The following is a 22,867-nucleotide window of genomic DNA, read 5'->3' on the forward strand; positions in this document are numbered from 1 at the left end:
TTAGTCACAACCGACGCCTATGGCACTATTTTCATTTACCCAAATTAAAATAAATTATGAAATATATTCATTGATATATACATTGCCAAACTTATTGGTCAAATTATGAAATTAAAATCAAAAATCAAACTACGTTGAAATTACATGCAATGGAACCACACATAGTTAATCTCCATGAATATATGTTAGGTGGAAATAACTTATAAAAAACAAGAATAAAATATATTCTTCATTAACCGAATATTCGACTCCATTAACAAACATCATTAATTTAATCATCGTTTACTTCACTAAGAAAACAACTTCGTGAGCTCCATACCTCTTTTAATTTCTCCCTTAATTGATTGGATAAATACCAAAGTAATTTAGGTCAAACACCATTTAAAGCATATGTGTGAGTTTGCACATATGCATCCATGTGAACAAAGTTGGTGGTTTTGGGGATGAGTATATGTGAATATATTTATGTGCATAAACATGCAAATTATTTATTAGAAGATGACAATTATGAAAAACTAATCTAGCTTACTTGGGATCTTGAGGTAAAATTTTACTCTGTAGGGTATGTAACTTAATATACACACTCCCATAGTTTTGTAATACTCTGTACTAAATTTGTTTCAAACAAATATTTCACTATATATTTATCTCGGCGGTTATTTGTTTCTAATATATACAAAATATAAAAGATCCCACCTTTTTTTTTACATTAAGACATGAAAATCATATTTGTTTATTCATTTACTTACCTCTTTAGCACGTATCATTACACTATTGGTCCACTAATTATAATTTTAAGTACTTTTGTTATTATCTAATTAAGATTCACCTTTTTCGGATTTTCTCTATCTCTTACTTTCCAATCACTTCCTTGTGTACTAATATAATGAAATGTAAAAAATAAAACTCATTGAAAGTTGATTTAACAACCGTCAACATTCAACCAAAACTCCCACTAAAGTTTTTCAATTTATATAATCCAATCTCATAAAAATCAATCCCAACAAACTACCCAAATTAAGCACACATAAGAAAAATATAGGGATTAGATGTTACCTTACCTAAATTAGGCACATACATAACATATATGTTTATTGTGGCAACTCCACAAACCCAACACAATTCTCATCACAATTGATTCCAAGATCATTTATGAAAAAGACCATTAATTAAGAGTTAAAACACATAATTAACTTGTATTTTAACTTATAAACTCCTCCTCTATGCTTTCATCTCACATGTTGATTTGACTTAAAAATCTAAGTAACTAATAATGAAAGCAAAGGAATAAACTTTTTGTAACCCCACCCTAAAACTTGCCACAACTTTTGGCCTCATAAATTAATTCAATAAATAATAACTATAAGCATTAAAGGTCTTTAATTCATCATTCCAAAATTTTAAAACATACAATTAGTCCAATTTATACAACTTCAAAATTGTTTGGTTAATCCCATTATAAAACATATTTATCAATTACAAGCCTCATTATAAAATTGTGAAATTCTCAACAAAAAAAATTGTGAAATTATACAAACCTCTTTATAAAATTGTGAAATTCTCAACTCTAAACTTCTCAAGATCAAGAAAAAAAAAAAAGTGAAAATTAATTCAATTTGTTTTTTTTTTTTTTTTTAAATTTTAAAAATAAAAGTAAACCCCAAAAAACCATGAAAAGATTGAAAACACAAAACTTGTGCACCTCCTCACTCTCTCTCTCTTCCAATCTACGTCTCTTCCTAACCCACTTTAATGGCGATTACAAAACCCTTAATTCCCACAAATATTAATCATAGAATCTCCATTGAAATCTTATTTCTCTCACTATTTCACTCTACCTTACTCTTTCTTCTACTTTTTAGCCTTCTTTTATCAAATTCTGTCTCATATTCTTACTGCAATCAAAGGTATGCTCTATGCAATTTCAGATTTTACTTTCTGGGTTTTGTTGATTTTTGGTATTACATTTATGGGTTTTGTTGTTTTATGGTATTCCTTTTCTGGGTTTTGTTGTTTTAGACTCTACATTTCTGGATTTTGCTGTTTTTGTATTTTAAAGTTCTGGGTTTTTGTTTGGTACAATGATTAGTTGGGGTTGAATAAAAATTGATCTGTGTCCCAGAAAATTTCGAAACTATAATTAAATTACTGCTTAGAAATAATTAACACGAATTGTGGAAATATTTTCTGGGTAATATATGAAGTATAGTTGATTTTTGAAATTTGACCCTGTTAGAAGTTTCCCATTATTTGTTTTTATTAAAAAAGGGACAAAGTTGAGATTGTATTTTAGTGTTTCCAGCATGATGATCTAAAATAATTTGTGTTTATAGGTTGTGCCATGTTATGGGTGAATTAAATAATATAATCTGACATAACATGGAAAGAAAAGGGTTTGTTGCTTGTGAAAATATTCTTTTATATGGTAATGAATCATAGGTTGATAATATAAATTTTTAATAATAATAGTAACAATAATAATGTAGTTAATTATGAAGGTAATGTAAGATCCAGTTTGTTGATTATTTTATTGGGGGTGCATTACCATAATTATTCTAGATCAACAAGGTAGGAGGGCCCTTTTAGTCTTTGAGACGTTAAGAGGAGACTTTTATTTATATATTTAATTGTTCTTGCTTAATTTTTTTTAATGAATACTTCATCATCAACTGCATATTTTTGATACTACTGTACTAATTCAAAGGTGGGTTCTTTTTGACTAGTCAATCTCTGTCAATTTTATAAGCTGGGTTGCTTTGCATAACTATATTTCACATCTGTGAGTTGTGAGCGTGTCTTGCATAACTTGTCATTTGTAATTTTATTGTCGATTTCAAGTTCATTCAGATCTTGTAAGGCATCCTTTCTAATGTTGAGATAGTGTACAGGAGGAGTTGCAGCTATCATCTGGATTAGTTTTCGGGCTGTTTATCTGGCGTTTTTTCGGTCAGGATAAACGGCTCTTTAGCGGCACTAAGGTCTCTGTAGCAGTGACTTCCTATGATGTCGAGTAAGGGTGATAAGAAAGCCGCTCTTGATGCAGGGGCATGGTTTTTTAATGTCGTCACTTCAGTGGGGATCATCATTGTTAACAAGGCCTTGATGGCAAATTATGGATTCACTTTTGGTGAGGATTCACAGTTTTTAATTATACCTTTTTTGTATGATTTTCTTGCTAGCATATCCTCTTTATCTTTGCTAATGATCTATAAATGGTTGACCTTTTGCTTTCTGCTTAACATGATTCATAATTCAGTTGTTGGTTGAGATTTAATTTTTATGACGTGATCACTGGCATACCACCTACAGTAACATTTGATATTTATTAATGGGAAGGAAACTCTCCAATTTAATATGTTGATTTATTAATAGGAAATAAATTCTCCAAATTAATGCCTTCCTTGTAATTCCAAATGGCTGTGTTCAAGAAACTGTATTATTGTTTCTTGTTAATAATTCAGAGTTTTGTATTTTTTTAGCATTTTACTTTTTATTTCAATTTTAATTGATGGGTCTTGCCATTGATGAGGTTTAGGAATCCAAAATTCCAAATGCACATAGTTTAACTTTATCAATCACAAATCTTGAGATCTATGATAATGTTACTGTATATGAAGGAGATTTATAAGCTGCTAATACAAATGAAATTAAGAATACAGGATAATTGTTTGTTTGCTCCTCCCTGCCTGACTTTATTTTCCTTCTCAAGTACTTTGTATCAAAGAAGAGTACTTGAGGATTAGTGAGTAATTTGCCAGCATAAACTCTTTTACTTTAGTTGAGGGTAGATGTGTAAGTTAATAGAATATGGATTGGCTGATGTTCAATTTCAATCAAGCCTGAATTGCTAACGCGGACTCAACTTTCCAATACCTGATTGGATTTTCAAATTGGACTCGGTCTCAATCTTAGAAACATACTTAAGTTTAATCTCGATGATTTATTTATTCACAAGAGGGTAAAATTTTGTCTTTCATCAGTGTCAAACTGTCAAATCGTGATCATCTGGTAGGGTTTTCTCAATTTTGAATCTAAGTATGGGTTTTATAGGGCTGAATGTGGGCAAGTTCTAGCCAAAATGATAAGCAGACTTTATTTTGGATTACCTTTTGATTGATATCAGAATTATGTAAAAGAAAATTATTTGATCTAGATTGTATTGAGTTTTGTTGTGAAAATTTGGTCTAGATTTAGATTAAAACAATTTAAGTCCAAATATTATTTCGGAAAAGTTCAATCTGGTTCATTTAAATTACAGAGCATGAGGATGGATTCTTGACATGACAGTGTTGGTGCAAACAATGTACTAGACTAGAGTGTTTAACAGGTAATAATACTGGGTAGAAGAGAGACACTCAGTTTACGACGTTGTTACTTTTGTTGGGGGGATGAGCCACCTATACTGTGGTGCTGGGAGCTAGACCTCTTATTTGAAATCTGCAGTACTGAAGATGCTCCACAAGTCAGATGGGTACTCCTTGAAAGACTTATTGTACCTTAGGCTAACATTTGAGTATGGTACCTATACGAGGCACCGGGGAATTGCGCATCACAGCTTCATGTGACCTGGTCTTCTATTGGGCAGAAGCAGAGTTGAGAATTCTTGACTCTTGAACTTCGAAGCAGCATAAAGCTAGCCAGCACTTAAACTAACTCGATCAAGGCTCCGCTTTGATGTTTTACTTTGTGAAACACTTGATGTGTTTGCAAAACTTCTGAAATGCTGACTAGGAAATTGGTGGCAGCTTGCACCACCTATTGGCATCTGCCAACGATTTGACAATTGATGGGGGCCATTGGGCTTCCATTTTCAATTTCAGGGACTAAACTGACTGTGGAAGGAAGTATATGGTAAAATATTTCCTCCTCAATTTTCACTTTGGTGTGTAAGATTTAGATATTTGCCTTAGCATGACAAGAGCCTCACTTTCATTTTACAGGCTAATCTTGAATTTTCAATGTAAGCGATGCACATTGTAGATATTGGGTTGAGTAAACCAATAACACCCAGAAGACATTGATCAATAAAGGTTTTGACACTGAACTGAACTGCTGTCTGGTGGATGTTATGTTGTTGAGAGAACTTCTCAGCAGAAATAAGTAACATTTTGGGAAGAAGTGGAAATATATATTTTGAACAATCAGGTTTTTTTTTTTTTAATGAAGGTCATATTTGAATTGCAATATTATGTTTTATCAAAGTTTGTGGTAGGCCAAAGTAAAGAGTTATACTGAAGTACACGGGGAAGTGAGAGTGGGCCAGGGAATACAGGATTCTTGTTCAAGAATAGGGTTGGAAGTAGGAGTTAAGCCTGGCTTGCAGTGAAGAGAAGAAAGGAAGCTCAAGTAAGCCCGGGAAAAAGGCACAAATGGGGATATTGAGGAAAGAAAGGAGGTTGAAATAGGAGAATGGGGCAGAAGGAAGAAACATGTGCCCTTAGGGTCTTAGGTCCTCTCCGGCAGTTGCATAGCCTTTTGGACTTCAATAGTGTAACTTTCATTGATTTGTTGCTGACCCTTTAGTCAATATGAGTTAATGAGTTTCCAACACTCTTAACTCTTTGAATTGACATTATAGATTTTGGCTTCAACATTATTATCATCAAAATTGGAATACCCTTTGCTGGTTGTGTGATGTTAACACTGCCATACTGGGTAGCTTCAACTTGCTTCTCAGTAGTATTTCTAATATGTCATTACTGGAATTTGGAGAAGAGAAGACCTACATAATGGGTTGGTGGGCTACTTCATCTTGCTAATTGTCATATAGGATGGAACTTTCCTTGGAATCTATATGTCATTACTATGAGGAAACCCCAAAAGGCCTTGCGGCGTTGTCGCATCTCCAGGGTGTCTTAAGCCAAGCTGTTACCATATGGGTTTAGGTTGTAAAGAGATAATATCAGCATTTGATACTTGACTTAAGGCTCTATGTAGCCAAGCTCTTCCCTAGCACTGACATAGATTAAGCTTCAATCAATTATCACCATTCAAGTGGTGTTAGGTGTACCAGTGAATTCTGCAACTTCAATTTTACAAATTTATTTATTATGAAAATTTGTGACAGTATTTCTGCTTGAAGGTTTTATAATGTAATTGTGATGCTGTTTTTTTTTACTAATATGCTTAACTGGTGGACCTTTTTGTGTATGCAGCAACCACATTGACTGGTCTCCATTTTCTAACAACCACTCTCATGACTTCTACGTTCCGCTGGCTGGGCTATATCCAGCCTACACAACTTCCGTTTTCGGATATTCTGAAGTTTGTTCTTTTTGCAAACTTCTCCATTGTTGGAATGAACGTGAGTCTGATGTGGAATTCTGTAGGATTTTATCAGGTCAGTAAAGCTTTCCATCAAACTGAATTGATAATATACAATGCCAAACTTTAGCACTTAAAAGTAATGTGTTTGCCTCATCTTTCAGATTGCCAAGCTGAGTATGATCCCAGTGTCCTGTTTTCTTGAGGTAGCATTGGACAAGGTGCGGTACTCTAGGGATACGAAGCTTAGTATTTTATTAGTGCTAGTTGGGGTTGGAGTCTGCACTGTCACAGACATTAGTGTCAATGGCAAGGGTTTCATTGCCGCTTTTGTGGCTGTTTGGAGTACCTCTCTGCAACAATACGTAAGCTCTAAAAACTAATTATTCTGTGTTTTGCTGCATGACTTGTTTGTTTATGAGAGCCGGCTAGTTTGTCATCTCTAGTTGGCTTTTATTTGGTTTTACTACCATGCCAGTTTTTGGGCTATGAGATTCCAGAGATAGTATGATAAAGTTTGGATGATTAGATTCAATATACAGTTATAATAGTCCTAGTAGTCCAGTTTAAGAAAATGGAGGTCTTAACTCTTGAAAATACTGGTTCTGATTCTCCATAAATTGACAAGGTTCTTGGATAACCCAATATCTTAGAATTTTACAGTGATACTGAACAGATAGTGGTTTATGTAAACTTTTGTTGTTGGCATATCCAATTCCTTGACTTGTGTCTTTTAGAGTTTTATTTTGGTGAATAATCAATTACGTATGAGAACAGCTCGTTCCTAATACCAAAACTGGGGGAAGTCTAGATCTTGTTCCTAATACCACAACTGGGGGAGGTCCAGATGTATGCTTTTATGAATAATCCTTGGCTTATTCTTCTAATCCCCCCTTATTAAATGATAGATTTGCAAGCTTTAACTTTTATCAACCTCACTGGCATGTTCTTCAGTTTTTTAAGCAAGTTCAATCTCCATTTCAGCCATTAGCATTATTGTTTCTTCATGTCTCTTATGATTTTTCCAACTAAACTACTGCTGCTTCTGCACTGAAAAACATCATCTTTTTCTTGTTTTGCATGTTCTTATGTTGATTTTGTTATCTTCTGCAGTATGTACATCATCTACAACGCAAGTATTCTATCGGTTCTTTCAATCTATTGGGCCGCACTGCTCCAGTACAGGCTGCTTCCCTGCTTATTGTGGGGCCGTTTCTTGATCATTGGCTGACTGGTCAAAGAGTTGATGCTTATCCTTACAGTTCAGTATCTTTGGTAAGTAATTTTGATGTGTGTTTACATGAAATTTGTGCCCTTTTGGCTTCCATTGTAGCTCTTCAAATGAGAGGAAACTTGTATATCTCATGTTACTTGCGGTGACACTAATTTATGTTTTAGACACTTACAAGCTCTCAACTCATATCCTTTATTTTCTTTTAATGCTAATTTGTACACTACTTTTAACGAGATCTTTTTGTGAGCTGCTGCTCATCTGTTACTGCCGGTTTTCTACAATCCTAATTATGTTAATTGCTTGTTTCTGCAGTTCTTTATTATACTGTCCTGTACCATTGCAATCGGCACCAACCTGAGCCAGTTTATCTGCATCGGTAGATTCTCAGCTGTGACCTTCCAAGTACTTGGTCACATGAAGACTATTTTTGTCTTGGTCATGGGATTCACTTTCTTCGGCAAAGAGGGTCTCAACTGGCACGTTGTTTTGGGCATGATTATTGCAATCTTGGGAATGATGTGGTATGGCAATGCTTCATCCAAACCCGGAGGAAAGGAGCGCTGGTCCCCTCCAGTCTCTGAGGCGGAGACACAAGATCTTGACAAGTTACTAGGGGCTGAATCCAATGAACCCAATGGGAAGGTATAGATCTTTACTGAGGCTCAGACTAAACAAATAAATATGGCACACTAGAGAAAACGGCTGATGAGGAACAAGTCTTCAAGAATTTTTCATACATCCTTTATAGTTTTTCATGTTATAGCTCTTAATTTTATTTTTCTCCGTAATTTTATACCGTTAATATTATAGACTATATAGTGAAGATCAGATATATAGCATGAATACCTCCATTGTTTTGTGAACAGATTAGCATTTCAAAACTAATCAAATATTCAGATGTTCTTTTGGTTCTCTTGAATTCTAATGACATAGTTAAACCTTGTGGTTGCGGTTCTATCTTCTATCCTCTATCCGTAATGGAGCTGAACATTTGCTTAGACTTTAGCGTTGAGGTTTATAATGGACCAAATCAAATGCCCCGTCGATCTATCTACCAGACTACCACTAATGTAAGGCTGTGTGTCTGCTTCATTAGTTGCCATATAAGATACATTTATACACCGGAAGTGTTACCTAGAGGCATCGTCGAGGGGTAATATTGATGCAAACGTAATTCATATGTTACAGTTACATGACCGGAGAGGGTGTCGGGTGTCGGGTGTCGTATAAAGGTTGGTGTTGGTCCGTAATAGATCCATAGGCATAGGGGAATTTGCATTAATGAGAAAACTGAAATGTACATGAGCATGGTTTTGTGAAATAAAGAAGGTAGGGTATGAACAAATAAAATACTAGCCAGTAGTAGATGATGGACCGGCCATTTTCATAGCAGTAAATGCAAGAGTATGTAGTAGGATGATGGAAATGTCGTTTATAAAGAGTAATGTCTATCAGATATATACTTCTTATGGTAGTGGTCCTTTCTTTTACCTGTTTCATTTTGTACATTCAATTATTTGCTCAAATAAACTAGGAGCAGTAAAACATTAATACTTTGCCTAACTTAAGATATACTTTTATATTTTGTTATTGGTTCCCTTTTTTTTTTTTTTTTTTTTTTTTACAGTGAATGATGAGTATATCAAAAACTTAAGTCTATGCTTACCTCGAATCATTATTACTCTAGTTACTATGAGTTCAAAATGAGTTTTTGATGTTGTAACTTCAATTACTCCCTTTGTGCAAAGTAAAATAAAAAAGTAGAGAAAAAAATATACTATTCCGTAGTGAGTAGTGAATGTAATCCATAATTAATTAATTATTAGTTATTCTGTAACATATTTGTGAAAGTAGATCATTCCACTCAACCTAGGGGTTAGAGTCGAGTTGATCAACATAAGTTCGGCTCGAAAATAGAACGGGTTTGGATAATTCTATTTTTTTTTATTTTTTTTATTTTTAGGATTGGGCATGAGATATTAAGACTCGGTCCGGCCCGATTTTTCGACACCTCTAGGCTATAGGGGGGCTTAGGCATTACGGTACCGTACAAGAGTACTTCATATTCATGTGTTATACTACTATTAATGAAGAGAAATAGAAAATATAAGATTGGATCAGATGTTAATAACTTACCATTAATGAGATATGATCGTACCTAAACTTGGTCTTCAACCCATCTAACATATAACATCATAGGCCTTTTATGCAATTATACCTTATCATAATCACCAAAGAGTAGTAAAAAAAATGAAGAGACTTTAAAATAGTTTGGGCTTGAAGACAATATCTCAAAAGCAAAACATGAAGTCCCTAAAAAATATGGTCCCACTCATCTAACGAACGTTTATAATACGATCTATGATACCACACGACGTACACAGATTTGTTTATCATTTGTTTATTTACTCATTTAAAACCCTATTTATATAAATGTACGAAAATAGTCTTAAGTGTATCGTACAGTCGAATATATAAGAGAGGTTATAATTTTATACCTGTATTATTATTGACGTGGTGGACCCAACGTTAACATATGATGTTATGTTGATTGTTGTTGGGTGCCAAACGAGAATGGGAGTTGGGGAAGAAGGATGGGAAAATCATTGTTTGGTAAAAACTAGCAAAAAGCATAGCTAAAAAGCCCAAAATTATGTGCAACCTAAAAGGCAAACTCATTCCATCTCTCCCAATTATCTTATACACGTAAAATAATTATGAAAAAATGGTAGGGTCGAATTGAAGGCTCCTCTAATTGTCTAATATTAAGCTCTCGTGTGGCATCATTGATTTTTGATTCTTAATCCTTGTTATCTCCTTTTTTTTTCCTAAAGATTTTGTACTTGACTTTGCTAAAAACAAAGATGACCAAATGAAAGCCCTCTTAACCCCACACCCTTTCTTTTCAACCAACATAATTACCTATATAATCATATTTTTTTTTGAAAGAATATAATCATAATTTTAAATACTACTATGATACGAATTTAAGTATTTAACCCGGAATGCATATATTTTACCTGTTTTAAAATGTTCTAATCCTTTTCAATTTTAATGCTGTGATTTACAGTATTTGAAAAAAAAAAAAAAAAAAAACTTAAACTCCGGTTGTGTAACATTTTTACTTTTGGAAATTTTAACCCATAGGATGGCAATATATACACAATATGGGTCTGTTCTCTTACATTGAAATTCAGTTCAGTTCAGTTCATCTCAGCTCAGTTCAGTTCAGTTCAGTTCAGTTCAGCTCCTAATTTCCTTCTCTTATAAAATATTCATTTCAGTTCAGTTCAGCTCAGTTCAGTTCAGCTGAGTTCAGTCACTGAGAACAGGCCCTATGTCTTTCAAACCTAAGTTTTCTAATTATCTTTAATCATTTTTCCTTATAATCACTCACCAATTTTGAGCTTTTTTAGAAATCATATAGAGTAGTGAATAAAGCTATCAAAAGTTGACCCGATCCGAAATACCGACTCAAACCCGATTATTACCGACTCATCTGAACCCGAAAAAATGGTGACCAAACCCGACCTGAAACCAACCCTAGACCCGAGTTGACCCGAGTATGTGAGACCCGAACCCGAACATGAACTGACTTGGAGATGACCCGACCCGAATGTAACCCGTAAATTATTGACATGAACCAAACCCGACTTGAACCAAAATTGACCCAAACCCGTTTAAACCAGTCAAAATCCGAATTTAATCCGACTTGTTACTAACCAGACCTGAATTCAACCAGACTCGTTCCTAACTCGACCCGAATTTAACTCAACCAGTTACAAACCCGACCCGAAATCAACCCGACTTGTTATTGACCTGACCCAAATTTAACCCGACTTGTTATCGACCCGACCCGAATTTTACCAGACCTTATTATTGTAGATCAAAGAATTTTGTCTAGGGAGACCAAATCGGTCCAAGCCAGCAAAAGAAAAGGAGCATCATCCTCAAATTTAAGAGTTAAATATAGTATATTTTTGTTGTATGGTCAAAGGAGATAATTATCTTCCTAAATTATAAACTATAGTTCTCTAATATATTGTCGTATATATTATAGTCAAAGGAAATAATTAGCTTGATAAAAATAATAATTATCTATTTATAGTTAGTTGAACCCGAATTTGACCTCACTTAGAAATGACCCGACTTGATTGTAACTTGCAAATTATTGACTTGAATCGAACCCGACTCAAACCCGAGAATGACCCAACCTGATCATAACCCGCAAACTATTGACTTGAATCGAACCCGATAATTACCCTAATCCGTTTTAACTTGTGAAAACCCGAATTAAACCCGACGTATTGTTCACCCGACCCGAATGTAACCCAACCTGTAATTAACTCGACCCAAATACGATAAGAAGTATGTCCCGACATTACCCAACTAAAGCATGACCCAACCCAAACCCGACCCGCATAAGTAATGGAATAAATCCAAATTGACCGGACCTGAGTTGACCTGAGCCACTCTTACCGACCCAAACCTGACCCGTTTACCCGAATTGACAACTCTACCTGAAACCTCCAAGATTTCTCAAAAAGCATGGATATCAATCTTCAATTTTGAAATATTTTGACTTTTTTTCACACGAAAATAAAGGGAAATTCTTATTGGTAGCCTCGTACTTTTGCTTATTTCCACTGGTAGCCACTTTTTATATGGATTATCTTTGGTAGCCTCAAACTTTTTAAATTTTACTTCTGTAGCCACATTTACTATAAAACGTTAATTAGAACGTTAATTTTAATGAATCACGGTTTATACACTAACTAGGGTTATATTTTACTTATTTTTTTGGCTCCAAAGTTTTCCACCAAAATGCAACTAGACCTCCCACCATAAATAAACACCCCATACCTTCAATCTTTATGCCTCCATCCTCTCTTCTTTTCTTTTCCTTCCCCCTTTTATGGTTATGGCTGAACAGTGGGTAAAAATGAGAAGATGCAACTGTTATCCAATGAAGAATGCTGATGTTAGGATCTCTGACACAAGGAGCAACCCCGAAAGACCATACTACAAGTGCAACCTGTGTGGATTTTTTTCATGGGTGGAATCTTCAGATGTTGTAATTTGGAGGGAAGGGATTTGCTCTGTTGTTTGTGCTGCCATGAATGAAGGGTTGAAGATATGTGTGAAGTATGTTGTTGTAATGACTTTTATGTACTTCCTTATTTATTGTGCTGATGAACTAATGTATTGTAGTGAAATAGAGAAGAGAACTAGGTTGTATGCTGCTTTAAAATATGAATAAAATGAAAACCTTTTGTTAATCATTTTCCAATTGAGTAGAAAATTATGTGTGTTTCAAGGATAATGTGGAAAAAAAAAATTCAAATGAGTAGTACCAAAATTAATACCCTGCCATAACTGTTAACATAAATTTCATGAATATAATTTCCAAAAGTCAAGATCATATTCACCCACACTTAACTAATACTATGTATTCAAATGACAAGGCTTGAACATGTTAACACTTCATTGTTAAGTTACAAATAAAAAAAAATCTACTTCGGCTTAATAATCAAACATCTTCTCCAGATTCAAGGCTAGGATGTAGGTTGTTTCTTCTTTCCTTTTACTGGCTGGGAGGAGGATGCATTGAACTGTTGGGATGCAGGTTGTTTCTTCTTTCCCTTATGACTAGTGGTTGCCTTTTGTTTTAATGTCAGACCTCCTTTGCAGGTCAAAGTATTGTGTCCATATATGCCTGACACTTACTGCATTTTACGGTCTTAGCCCTTTTACCCTTCCTTTCTTCATCATCAGCTCTCTTCCTATTTCTGCAAGGTCTCCCTATTGCCCTTTTCACAATTGGTGGCTTGATCTCTGGCATATTAATCTCTGGCCAATGCTCAACGTCTGGGATAGACTTGATACCAGAGCTGTAAGCTTCCTTGTATTTGCTCACAGAATACAACTCATGCACAAATGAGTGTGGATCTAACCTTGAATGAATTATTGCTCTAATACCATGTTTACATGGTATACCAGTTAGCTGCCAAGCTCCACACAAGCAAGTGTGTTTGTTTAAGCTAACTGGGAGAACAGACTTGCCAGTTAGGATTTCATACTCTCCTTCCCCTGCCATGTATGGGATGCAGTCCCTACTTGCATGACTAAGCTTCTGGATTCTTCTTGCAATGTTAGGACAGATATCTTGCCTCTCCCAAGTTTCACATTGTTGTCTTCTTGAAGCGATCCTAACCATAGTGTTTCTTCTAATCCCTACAAACAAATTTACACATACTATCATTTCATGGATGTGTGCATAAACTGAAAAGCGACAAAGTTAATGAAAGTGGCATGTTATACCTTCAAGTAAGGTCAACATGGGCCTACATCTGTCCAGTCCCAGAGTCGCATTAAAACTTTCAACAAAATTTGTTTTGTTGACATCACACTTTAGCTCAGTGTTGAACTTGTGTTTAGTCCACCTTGTCTGATCTCCTAAGTTTGATAGCCATTTTCTCCCAGCTTGATTAACTTTGTCAAGTTGTTCCATGGCTTTCTTGAAGGTAAATGGTGAGAATGCACCACATGATTTCCAGAAAAGAGAAAACAATAATGGCCCTGGGAATGCTTTCTTCCAGTTTGCCACAAGGTGCTTACAACAGTACCTTCTGTCAGCTTCATTCCATAACTCAATTAATGACAAATTAATCCCCTGCATAATCAGATACCACAATGGTTAGTACATGAATGCATTGTAACAAAAGCCAAAAGTATATAATGAATTATGGGGCTGACCTTCTGTCGATCTGAGATTATGCACCAGTTGTTCCCTCTTCAAAGATCCTTCAACATGTTCTTCAGATGCCACACAAAAAAGCACCAATTGTCGGTATCTTCTCCAGATACAATCGCCCATGCAAAAGGGTACAACTCATTGTTGGCATCTAAAGCTACTGCAGACAACAACACACCCCCATAATTTCCCTTAAGGTGTGCACCATCTACCCCCCTATCAAGCTTCTACAGGCCTTTAAACCATCGAGAACTCCTTTAAAACTAATGAAAATGCTCTTGAAAACCAATGGTTTTTCAGGCTCCTGTAACTGAACCCAAGCACAAAATGCAAATGACCCAAGATTGGTTGACTTGATCATCTCACAATACTTGGGTAAAAAAGCATAAGACTCATCATGAGAGCCATGAATTTCAGCCAATGCCTTATGCTTAACCCTGTATAGTGTGCTTATAGCCATCTGAACACCAAATCTTTGAAATAGAATGGCATTTACAGATTTGGCAGAAATATCATTATTAGCCCGAATGTCTTCAATCAAGACTCTTGATTCCCATGAAGCACTAACCATAGGGTTATTTACATCCAACCCACTGCAAGTATGCTCGGGATTTTTTATGGACTTAATAGCCCATGTAATCCCATCAGGTAGCTTGGATGCATGCAACCTCCATTCACATCCTTCAGCAGAGCAAAGTACAGTGTACCTCAAGTTTGTTGCCCTATCAACTACCACAAAAAAACCACATTGGATGCAATAATCCCTTACCACATCCCTCAAATGCTGCTTGTCAGTAAACAATTTCCAAGGCTTAAGAATAATTTTCCCAAATTCCTCATCTTTGTATAACTCTCCATTTCTGTACAACCTCATGAAGTAATTATCATCATCATCGCCATCATCAAATACCTCAGCAAAATTATCATGAATAATAGCCCCACTAACTTCCTCTTCTTGGTCTTCTTCATCAAGGCTCTCATCCTCACTGTCCTCATTTTCATCACCCCCAACAGGTTCATAATTGTCTTCCTCATCATCATCATCACTCACTAAATTCTGATCATCATCACCTAAATTAACAGTGAGTGCATCTGTCCTTCTGCTCTTAACCCCTTGACTCAAACTATTACTTCCCTCACTAACAGAAACTTGCAGACCTTTCCTCCTAGCAGTTGTCAAAGGCACCTTCCTTTTAATTGTAGGAAAAACCTTAGAAGACCTAGATGAACCAACTTGATCAGAAGTATTTCCATGATCAGAAATTTGTGGGGTTGGGTTGATTGGAGTTGGAATTTGTGGGGTTGGGTTGACTAGAGTTTGAATGGTTTGAATTTCTAGGGTAGGTTGCTTTTGTGATTGTTTCCTAGGACTCCTCCTTAGGACCACTATTGGTTCAACAACATGCTAGGATTGGTCACTCCCCTCCCTTCTCCTGACCCTCCTCTCCCTACCATAGCTTCTGCTAAACCTCCTCCCCCTCTACCTCCTCTCCCTCTCCCTCCTCTCCCTCTCCCTCTCCCTCTTTCAGCTTGATTATGTAGCACATCTTCTGCAACCTGTCTACTTGGTGAGAGTACCATATGATGAATTTCATTACCTATCTCCATTCTCTCATCTACCTCTTCAACCCTTCTCCTAGGAACCAATTTTTTAGGTCCATTATCTCAGCTTGTGCATCAAGAATATAAGTGGTAGATGGTTCAACATTGACTGGCATGACTTGTTTTTTGATGGGTTTAGGTTCATTTAAAGCTTTAAGTGCTTCCTCCTTCCACTGCTCCTTAAGTTGTTTATTTATCCTCCCAACCATCAACTCATAAGCAGCCTGTACTACATCTGTTTTACCCTCACCCTCCTCAACCCAAATATGAATCACATACTTACCAACCTGCCTTTCAAACATCTCCATTAACTGACCATCTGACCTAAGTTAATACATCATCATCTTATAGCAATATTCAAACCTAGGATTTCTGGGTGTGGGTGTGTCATTTTGCCTAGCTAATTCCCAATACTCAATTATTAAGTCAATCAAGTTCACCTTATCAACATCATCTACCACAACATCAATATCACTACGATTATATTGAAATTTAAGCACACTAGGTAATTCATTCTGCATTATTATCAGACAAAGAAAAGGTACAATTTCAGAAAAAAAACATAGAGGTAAATTTCAGAACAATCATTTGAAACCCTTTCATATGTCCATAGTAAGCTCGTACCCACATCAACCAATTTCAGAACAATCAACACAAGTCCTAACCACTTACCCACATCAAGCAATAATAATACAAAATTCAATAGCATACATGCAAAACTTTGAGGCCTAACCCATTATTTATGCCTAACTTTGAGGTAACATGAAACAATAACATACGAAATTCACTAGCATATGAAATTCAACGCCTAACTTTGAGGCCTAACACATACATGCAAAATTGCATAATTAACCCATTTAACAAAAAATAAACCACAAAATGAACAAATATAAATCTTGAATCTACATAATTATCGACATTAAACCACACAATTTACAAAAATAAACCATTAATTTGCATATTTTACTAACAAAAACCTAACTTTCACCCAAATTACTCACTTACACGCAATCACACAATAACAGAGCATCGACTGTAATTGTGAATTTCTCTAACACATACTTGGAATGAAGCTACCCTTAAATCGATCTTTCGTTCGCAATTGATGATTCCTTCGTGCTATCTACTGTAATTGTGACTTCCTCAAGCAAAATTATACCCAGCAATGTTAGAATGAGATGAAGAAATGAGAAAGGGTTTGTTGTTCTAAAAAAAAAGAAGGGTTTGGTGTTTTATGACTGACTCAGTTACAAGTGGGTGGAGTTAGTGAGAGATCATAAATGCATGGGTTAAGTATTTGACTCCAGTTAAACGTTCTAATTAACGTTTTATAGTAAATATGACTACTAATGAGAATTCATATAAAAAGTGGCTACCAGTAGTAAATATGGCAAACCGGTAAACGTTTTATAGTAAATATGGCTACGGAAGTAAAATTTAAAAAGTTTGAGGCTACCACAGATAATTCATATAAAAAGTGGCTACCAGTGGAAATAAGCAAAAGTACGAGGCTACCAATGAGAATTTCCCAAATAAAAATTACCGAAATGTTTACCATGTTCCCTAACACCCTCCGGGAGTCCAATTGGCTGGGTGGAACCATCCAATTTTCCTTTAAAAGACCAATTTACCGGTTTGCATCTTGCACCGATTTCATTAACTCAAGCCTACCACGGACATTGACAACATAAAATGATCATATATGGTTCCAAACGACATTATATGACCTCGAGATGTATACCCTAAATCTTAATGCTTTTCGACACTGAGCCCCGAAACATTCGAAATTTCTCAAAAAGTGTGAATATTAGCCTTCAATTTTGGAATTTTTTGACTTTTTTCGCCCGGATATAGAAATTGCCGAAATGTTTACCATGGTCCTTAATACCCTCCGGGAGTCCAATTGGAAGGGTGAAACCATCCAATTTGCCTTTTAATGACCAATTTACCGGTTTACAACTTGCACCGATTTAATTAACTCAAGCCTACTACGACCATTTATGACAACATATAATGATCATATATGGTTCCAAACGGCATTATATGACTCCGAGATGTATCACATAAAATCTCAAAACTTTCGACACAGGTTCTCGAAATATCCCGAATTTCTCAAAAAGCGTGGATTTCAATATTGGACTTTTTCGACTTTTTTTTACGCCAGAAAATAATAATTGCCGAAATGTTTACTATGGTTCCTAATACCATCCAGGAGTCAAATTGGGTGGGTAAAAGTACTAGGGGTGCTAAACCTTCGAGCCGAGCCCGAATAGTGGCAAGCTCGGCTCGAGCTCGTTTGTCATAAAGGAGGTTCGGCTCGAGCTCGAAGCTCGACGAGCTTTGAAAACTTGGGCTCGGCTCGAGCTCGAGACTCCAAACCCAAGTTCGGATCGGCTCAAAGCTCGGCTCGATTTGAGTTTTTTTTTTTCAAAAATATTTAATTCTTTTTATTTAAGTCAATGATTTTATGATAATGCATTTTATTCAAAAGAATAAATAAATTATGATAATGTGTTGTCTAATTAAAATATTTGGCATATTTCCGATCATCTAAATGTTAAACAAACTCCAAGAGATACAAATAATTCATATAAAATAAAATATTACAAAACATCTAAAAGTTCCACAAAACCATAATATTACAATTCTTAGTGAAAAAGTTGTTGCTCTTGTCTTCTTTCCAAATCTATGTGACTTGTCTTCAGCCATAGTTAGATAAACAAACTAACCTCCAATTCCAGCCATAGTTGAGTAGACGACGGTGAATAGATGACGGAGAACACTAATTCGCGGTGGAGCATGAACAGCAGTAGATGTGGACTCGTGGATTGTGGAAATCTGGTTGTTTAGAGTTGAGAGTGTTTTGAGGGTAGAGTGTTTTGAGGGGGATGACGGCCGTGAGGTATTGGAGGTTGGAGTTGTGGTTAGGGTTCTAAAAAGTCATGAGAATATATATATTTTATTTTTTTTATTTCTTATTTTTTTTTATATTTTTTTAAAATATCAAACTTTTTTTTACTATATATATTTTAATCGAACTGTTCACGAGCTTTTCGAGCCGAGCTTTGACTTGCTCAGCTCGGCCCGTTAAGGTTCCGAGCCGAACTCGAGTCGAGCCTCATCGAACCGAGCTTTGACCGAGCTTTGATCGAACCGAGCTCGAACAGTTCACGAATAGCTCAGTCTCATTATCACCCCTAGGTAAAACCATCCAATTTGCCTTTAAACGACCAATTTACCGGTTTACGACTTGCACCGATTTCATTAATTCAAGTCTACCACGAACATTTATGACAACAAATAATGATCATATATGGTTCCAAACGGCATTATATGGCCCATATATATATCCCCTAGAATTTCAAAACTTTTCAACATCGGGTTCTGAAACCTCCAAAATTTCTCAATAAGTGTGTATATATATTAGCCTTCAAATTTGGATTTTTTTGACTTTTTTTTCACCCGGAAATAAAAATTGCCGAAATATTTACCATGGTCCCTTATATCCTCTGGGAGTCAATTGGGTGGGTGGAACCATCCAATTTGCCTTTAAACGGCCAATTTACCAAATTACAACTTGCACCGATTTCATTTATTCAAGCCTACCACGAACATTTTTTGACAATATATAATGATCATATATGGTTCCAAACGGCATTATATGACTATGAGATGCATTCCTTAAAATCTCAAGCCTTTAAACACCGGGCCCCGAAACTTCAAAAATTTGTCAAAACACGTGGATATTAGGCTTCAAGTTTGGAATATTTTGACTTTTATTCACCTAGAAATAAAAATTGCCGAAATGATTACCATGGTACCTAATACCCTCAGGGTGTCCAATTGGGTGGGTGGAATCATCCAATTTGCCTTTAAACGACCAATTTAACGGTTTACAACTTGCACCAATTTCATTCACTTAAGCCTATCACGAACATTTATGACAACATATAATGATCATTTAGGGTTCAAACAACATTATATGACACCGAGATATATCTCTAAAATCTTATTTCTTTTCGACACCGGGACTCGAAACTTTCGAAATTTCTAAAAGAACATGGGTATAAACCTTCGATTTTGGAATATTTTGACTTTTTTCGCACGGAAATAAAAAATTCCGAAATGTTTAACATGGTCCCTAATACCCCCCCAAAAGTCCAATTGGGTGGGTGGAACCATCCAATTTTCCTTTAAATGACCAATTTACCGGTTTACAAATTGAATCAATTTAATTAACTCAAACCAACCACGAACATTTATGACAAAAAATAATGATCATATATGGGTCCAAACAACAATATATGACCACGAGATGTATTCACTATAATTTCTAGACTTTTAGACATTGGGCCTCGAAAACTACAAAATTTCTCAAAAAAACGTGGATATAAGCATTTAATTTTGAATTTTTTTGACTTTTTTCGCACGAAAATAAAAAATTTCAAAATGTTTACCATGGTCCCTAATTCTACCCGGGAGTCCAGTTGGGTGGGTGGAACCATGCAATTTTTCTTTAAATGACCAATTTACCGGTTTACAAATTACACCGATTTCATTAACTCAAGCCTAGCACGAACATTTATGACAACAAATAATGATCATATATGGGTCCAAACGACATTATATGACCACGAGATGTATTCCCAATAATTTCAAGATATTTAGGCACTGGGCCCCGAAAACTCCAAAATTTCTCAAAAAACGTGGATATTAGCCTTCAGTATTTGAATTTTTTGCCTTTATTTCACCCGGAAATAAAAATTGCTGAAATGTTTACCATGGTCCCTAATACCCTCCGGGAGTTTAATTGGGTAGGTGAAACCAACCAATTTGCCTTTAAACGACCAATTACCGATTTACAACTTGGACCGATTTCATTAATTCAAGCCTACCACGAACATTTATGACAACAATAATGATTATATATGGTTCCAAACGACATAATATGACCTTGACATGTATCCCCTAGTATCTCAAATCTTTTCTTCAACAGACCCCGAAACCTCTAAATTTTCTCAAAAATCGTGGATATTAGCCTTCAATTTTGGAATTTTTTGACTTTTTCTCGATCGGAAATAAAAATTAACGAAATGTTACCAAGGGCCTTAATACCCTACAAGAGTCCAATTGGGTGGGTGGAACCAACAAATTTGTCTTTAAACGACCAATTTACCGTTTTACAACTTGCACCGATTTAATTAACTCAATCTACCACGAACATTTATGATAACAAATAATGATCATATATGGTTCCAAATGACATTATTTGACCACGAGATGTATTTCCTATAATTTCAAGACTTTTAGACACTAGGCCCTGAAGAGTCCAAAATTTCTAAAAAAATTGTGGATATTAGCCTTCAATTTTGGAATTTTTTGACTTTTTTTCGCCCAAAAATAAAAATTGTCGAATTGTTTACCATGGTCCCTAATATCCTCCGCGAGTCCAATTGGGTGGATGGAACCATCCAATTTGTCTTTAAACGGCCAAATTACCGGTATACAACTTGCACCGATTTCATTAATTTAAGCCTACCACGAACATTTATGACAACAAATAAAGATCAAATATGGTTCCAAACGACATTATTTGACCACAAGATGTATTCCCTATAATTTCAAGACTTTTAGACACTTGGCCCCGAAAACTCCAAAATTTCTCAAAAAACGTGCATAATAACCTTCATTTTTTGAATTTTTTAACTATTTTCGCCCAAAAATAAAAAAAATTGTCGAAATGTTTACCATGGTCCCTAATTATCCCCGGGACTCCAATTGGGTAGGTGGAGCCATCCAATTTTCCTTTAAACGACCAATTTACCGGTTTACAAATTGCACCGATTTCATTAACTCTAGCCTAGCACGAACATTTATGACAACAAATAATGATCATATATGGGTCCAAACGACATTATAAGACCACGGGATGTATTCCTGACAGGGTAAAGTCGTATCCCCTAATCAAAAGTAATACCTAAATCCTCTAACTAATGTAGATAGGGAAGTAGGGTCGATCTCCACAAGGAAACAAGTCTTTCTATTCCTAATTAACTAAAATAATCTAGATTATGAAGTAACCAATATGTATATTTGAATAAGAAACTAAACTACTAAGATTGAGAATAGGGAGAAAACAATATATAAAAGGATCTAGGGCATAGGTTCACCAATAAATAATACTCCAGTGTAAAACATAGTAATCAATCATTGACATTGCATAAATAACATGATTAACAGGCTCTCGCAATTTATTAATCAACATAGATCTAACAGGCTCTCGAAATTTACTAGATCTAAGTCCTTATTGAAAATAGCCTTTAATATCAAATTAACATCTGCTCGATTCATCAATTCAATATTGCTATACTTTTACAAGCCGCAATTGTAAAGCGTAAAAACAATTCAATAAGAAATTATCATGCAATACCAAAAATCAATAATAGTCAATCATCAATGCATCAATTAACCATATTGTAAAGGGCTTTCGCTACGTATTATAATCACAAAATTAATCTACCAGTATTAAATCTCATCTCTGGAATCTCGACTTAACCATTTATAAATTAATCTGCCTATTGAAACTAGACCTAAACCTCAACTCTCATCTGTCGAATCTCGAATCAATGTTGTCACACTCATTCATAAAAGATCGGGCCTAGTCTAGTCACAGGGCATTAAATCAATCAATAGGAAATTAATCTAGCATTGATAATTAACAATAATAAATTACCCCTTCATATTATTTAAGGATCCCCATAAACCCTAGAAATAGAACTACTCACACATGGTAAAAACTAGACTAATCAAAGCAATAAAGTAAAACATGATTAAAGGAATTAAATAAACAACTAAGATTAAGAGAAGAGAAATTGTTACCAAAATAAAGCTGGAATTAAGAGTAGAATTAAGAACAAAGGTTTAAGAGAAAGAAATCTAAGAGAACAATTAAAAGAGTAAGAAAGAGTAAAAAGAAAGAGAGAGAGAAAAAGAGAGAGATACTAAAATCGTAT

At 35.3% G+C, this 22,867-nt stretch overlaps 3 protein-coding genes across 6 annotated transcripts; 1 reads left to right on the forward strand and 2 right to left on the reverse strand.

Moving 5' to 3' along the window:
- The first annotated feature begins 1,493 nt into the window (after positions 1–1,493).
- On the forward strand, positions 1,494–8,455 carry LOC110682064 (UDP-rhamnose/UDP-galactose transporter 4-like). 4 transcript variants are annotated; one of them, XM_021858282.1, is made up of 6 exons: positions 1,494–1,907; positions 2,889–3,127; positions 6,156–6,340; positions 6,429–6,629; positions 7,378–7,539; positions 7,811–8,455. In XM_021858282.1, the coding sequence occupies exons 2-6, from the start codon at positions 3,001–3,003 to the stop codon at positions 8,144–8,146; spliced, it is 1,011 nt and encodes a 336-aa protein (XP_021713974.1). In that variant the 5' UTR covers positions 1,494–1,907; positions 2,889–3,000; the 3' UTR covers positions 8,147–8,455. The 4 variants fall into 4 exon arrangements, with proteins under 4 accessions (XP_021713974.1, XP_021713976.1, XP_021713977.1 ...); XM_021858284.1 differs by lacking the exon at positions 1,494–1,907 and adding an exon at positions 2,564–2,704; XM_021858285.1 differs by lacking the exon at positions 1,494–1,907 and adding an exon at positions 2,762–2,779.
- A 4,391-nt stretch (positions 8,456–12,846) lies between these two features.
- LOC110681779 lies at positions 12,847–15,860 on the reverse strand. Its single transcript, XM_021857903.1, has 4 exons — positions 15,705–15,860; positions 14,255–15,657; positions 13,820–14,171; positions 12,847–13,732 (listed from the first exon to the last, which is right to left on the reverse strand). Exons 1-2 carry the CDS (start codon positions 15,858–15,860, stop codon positions 14,461–14,463), a joined length of 1,353 nt encoding a protein of 450 aa, XP_021713595.1. The 3' UTR covers positions 12,847–13,732; positions 13,820–14,171; positions 14,255–14,460.
- On the reverse strand, positions 13,191–14,375 carry LOC110681778. Its single transcript, XM_021857902.1, has 3 exons — positions 14,280–14,375; positions 13,820–14,171; positions 13,191–13,732 (listed from the first exon to the last, which is right to left on the reverse strand). Exons 1-3 carry the CDS (start codon positions 14,373–14,375, stop codon positions 13,191–13,193), a joined length of 990 nt encoding a protein of 329 aa, XP_021713594.1.
- Positions 15,861–22,867: the final 7,007 nt, after the last annotated feature.

This window comes from Chenopodium quinoa, unplaced genomic scaffold, assembly GCF_001683475.1.
Source record: "Chenopodium quinoa cultivar QQ74 unplaced genomic scaffold, ASM168347v1, whole genome shotgun sequence".
Classification (NCBI taxonomy): domain Eukaryota; kingdom Viridiplantae; phylum Streptophyta; class Magnoliopsida; order Caryophyllales; family Amaranthaceae; genus Chenopodium; species Chenopodium quinoa.

Coding starts and splice junctions, on each gene's coding strand:
- LOC110681779 (XM_021857903.1), bottom strand. CDS start 15,860: ATGGAGATAGGTAATGAAATTCATCATATGGTACTCTCACCAAGTAGA. Junction 15,658..15,704: donor GAGGTTTAGCAGAAGCTATG/GTAGGGAGAGGA, acceptor GACCAATCCTAG/CATGTTGTTGAACCAATAGT.
- LOC110682064 (XM_021858282.1), top strand. CDS start 3,001: ATGATGTCGAGTAAGGGTGATAAGAAAGCCGCTCTTGATGCAGGGGCA. Junction 6,341..6,428: donor ATTCTGTAGGATTTTATCAG/GTCAGTAAAGCT, acceptor CTCATCTTTCAG/ATTGCCAAGCTGAGTATGAT. Junction 7,540..7,810: donor CTTACAGTTCAGTATCTTTG/GTAAGTAATTTT, acceptor TTGTTTCTGCAG/TTCTTTATTATACTGTCCTG.
- LOC110681778 (XM_021857902.1), bottom strand. CDS start 14,375: ATGGGCGATTGTATCTGGAGAAGATACCGACAATTGGTGCTTTTTTGT. Junction 14,172..14,279: donor CTTTGAAGAGGGAACAACTG/GTGCATAATCTC, acceptor CTGATTATGCAG/GGGATTAATTTGTCATTAAT. Junction 13,733..13,819: donor CATGTTGACCTTACTTGAAG/GTATAACATGCC, acceptor ATTTGTTTGTAG/GGATTAGAAGAAACACTATG.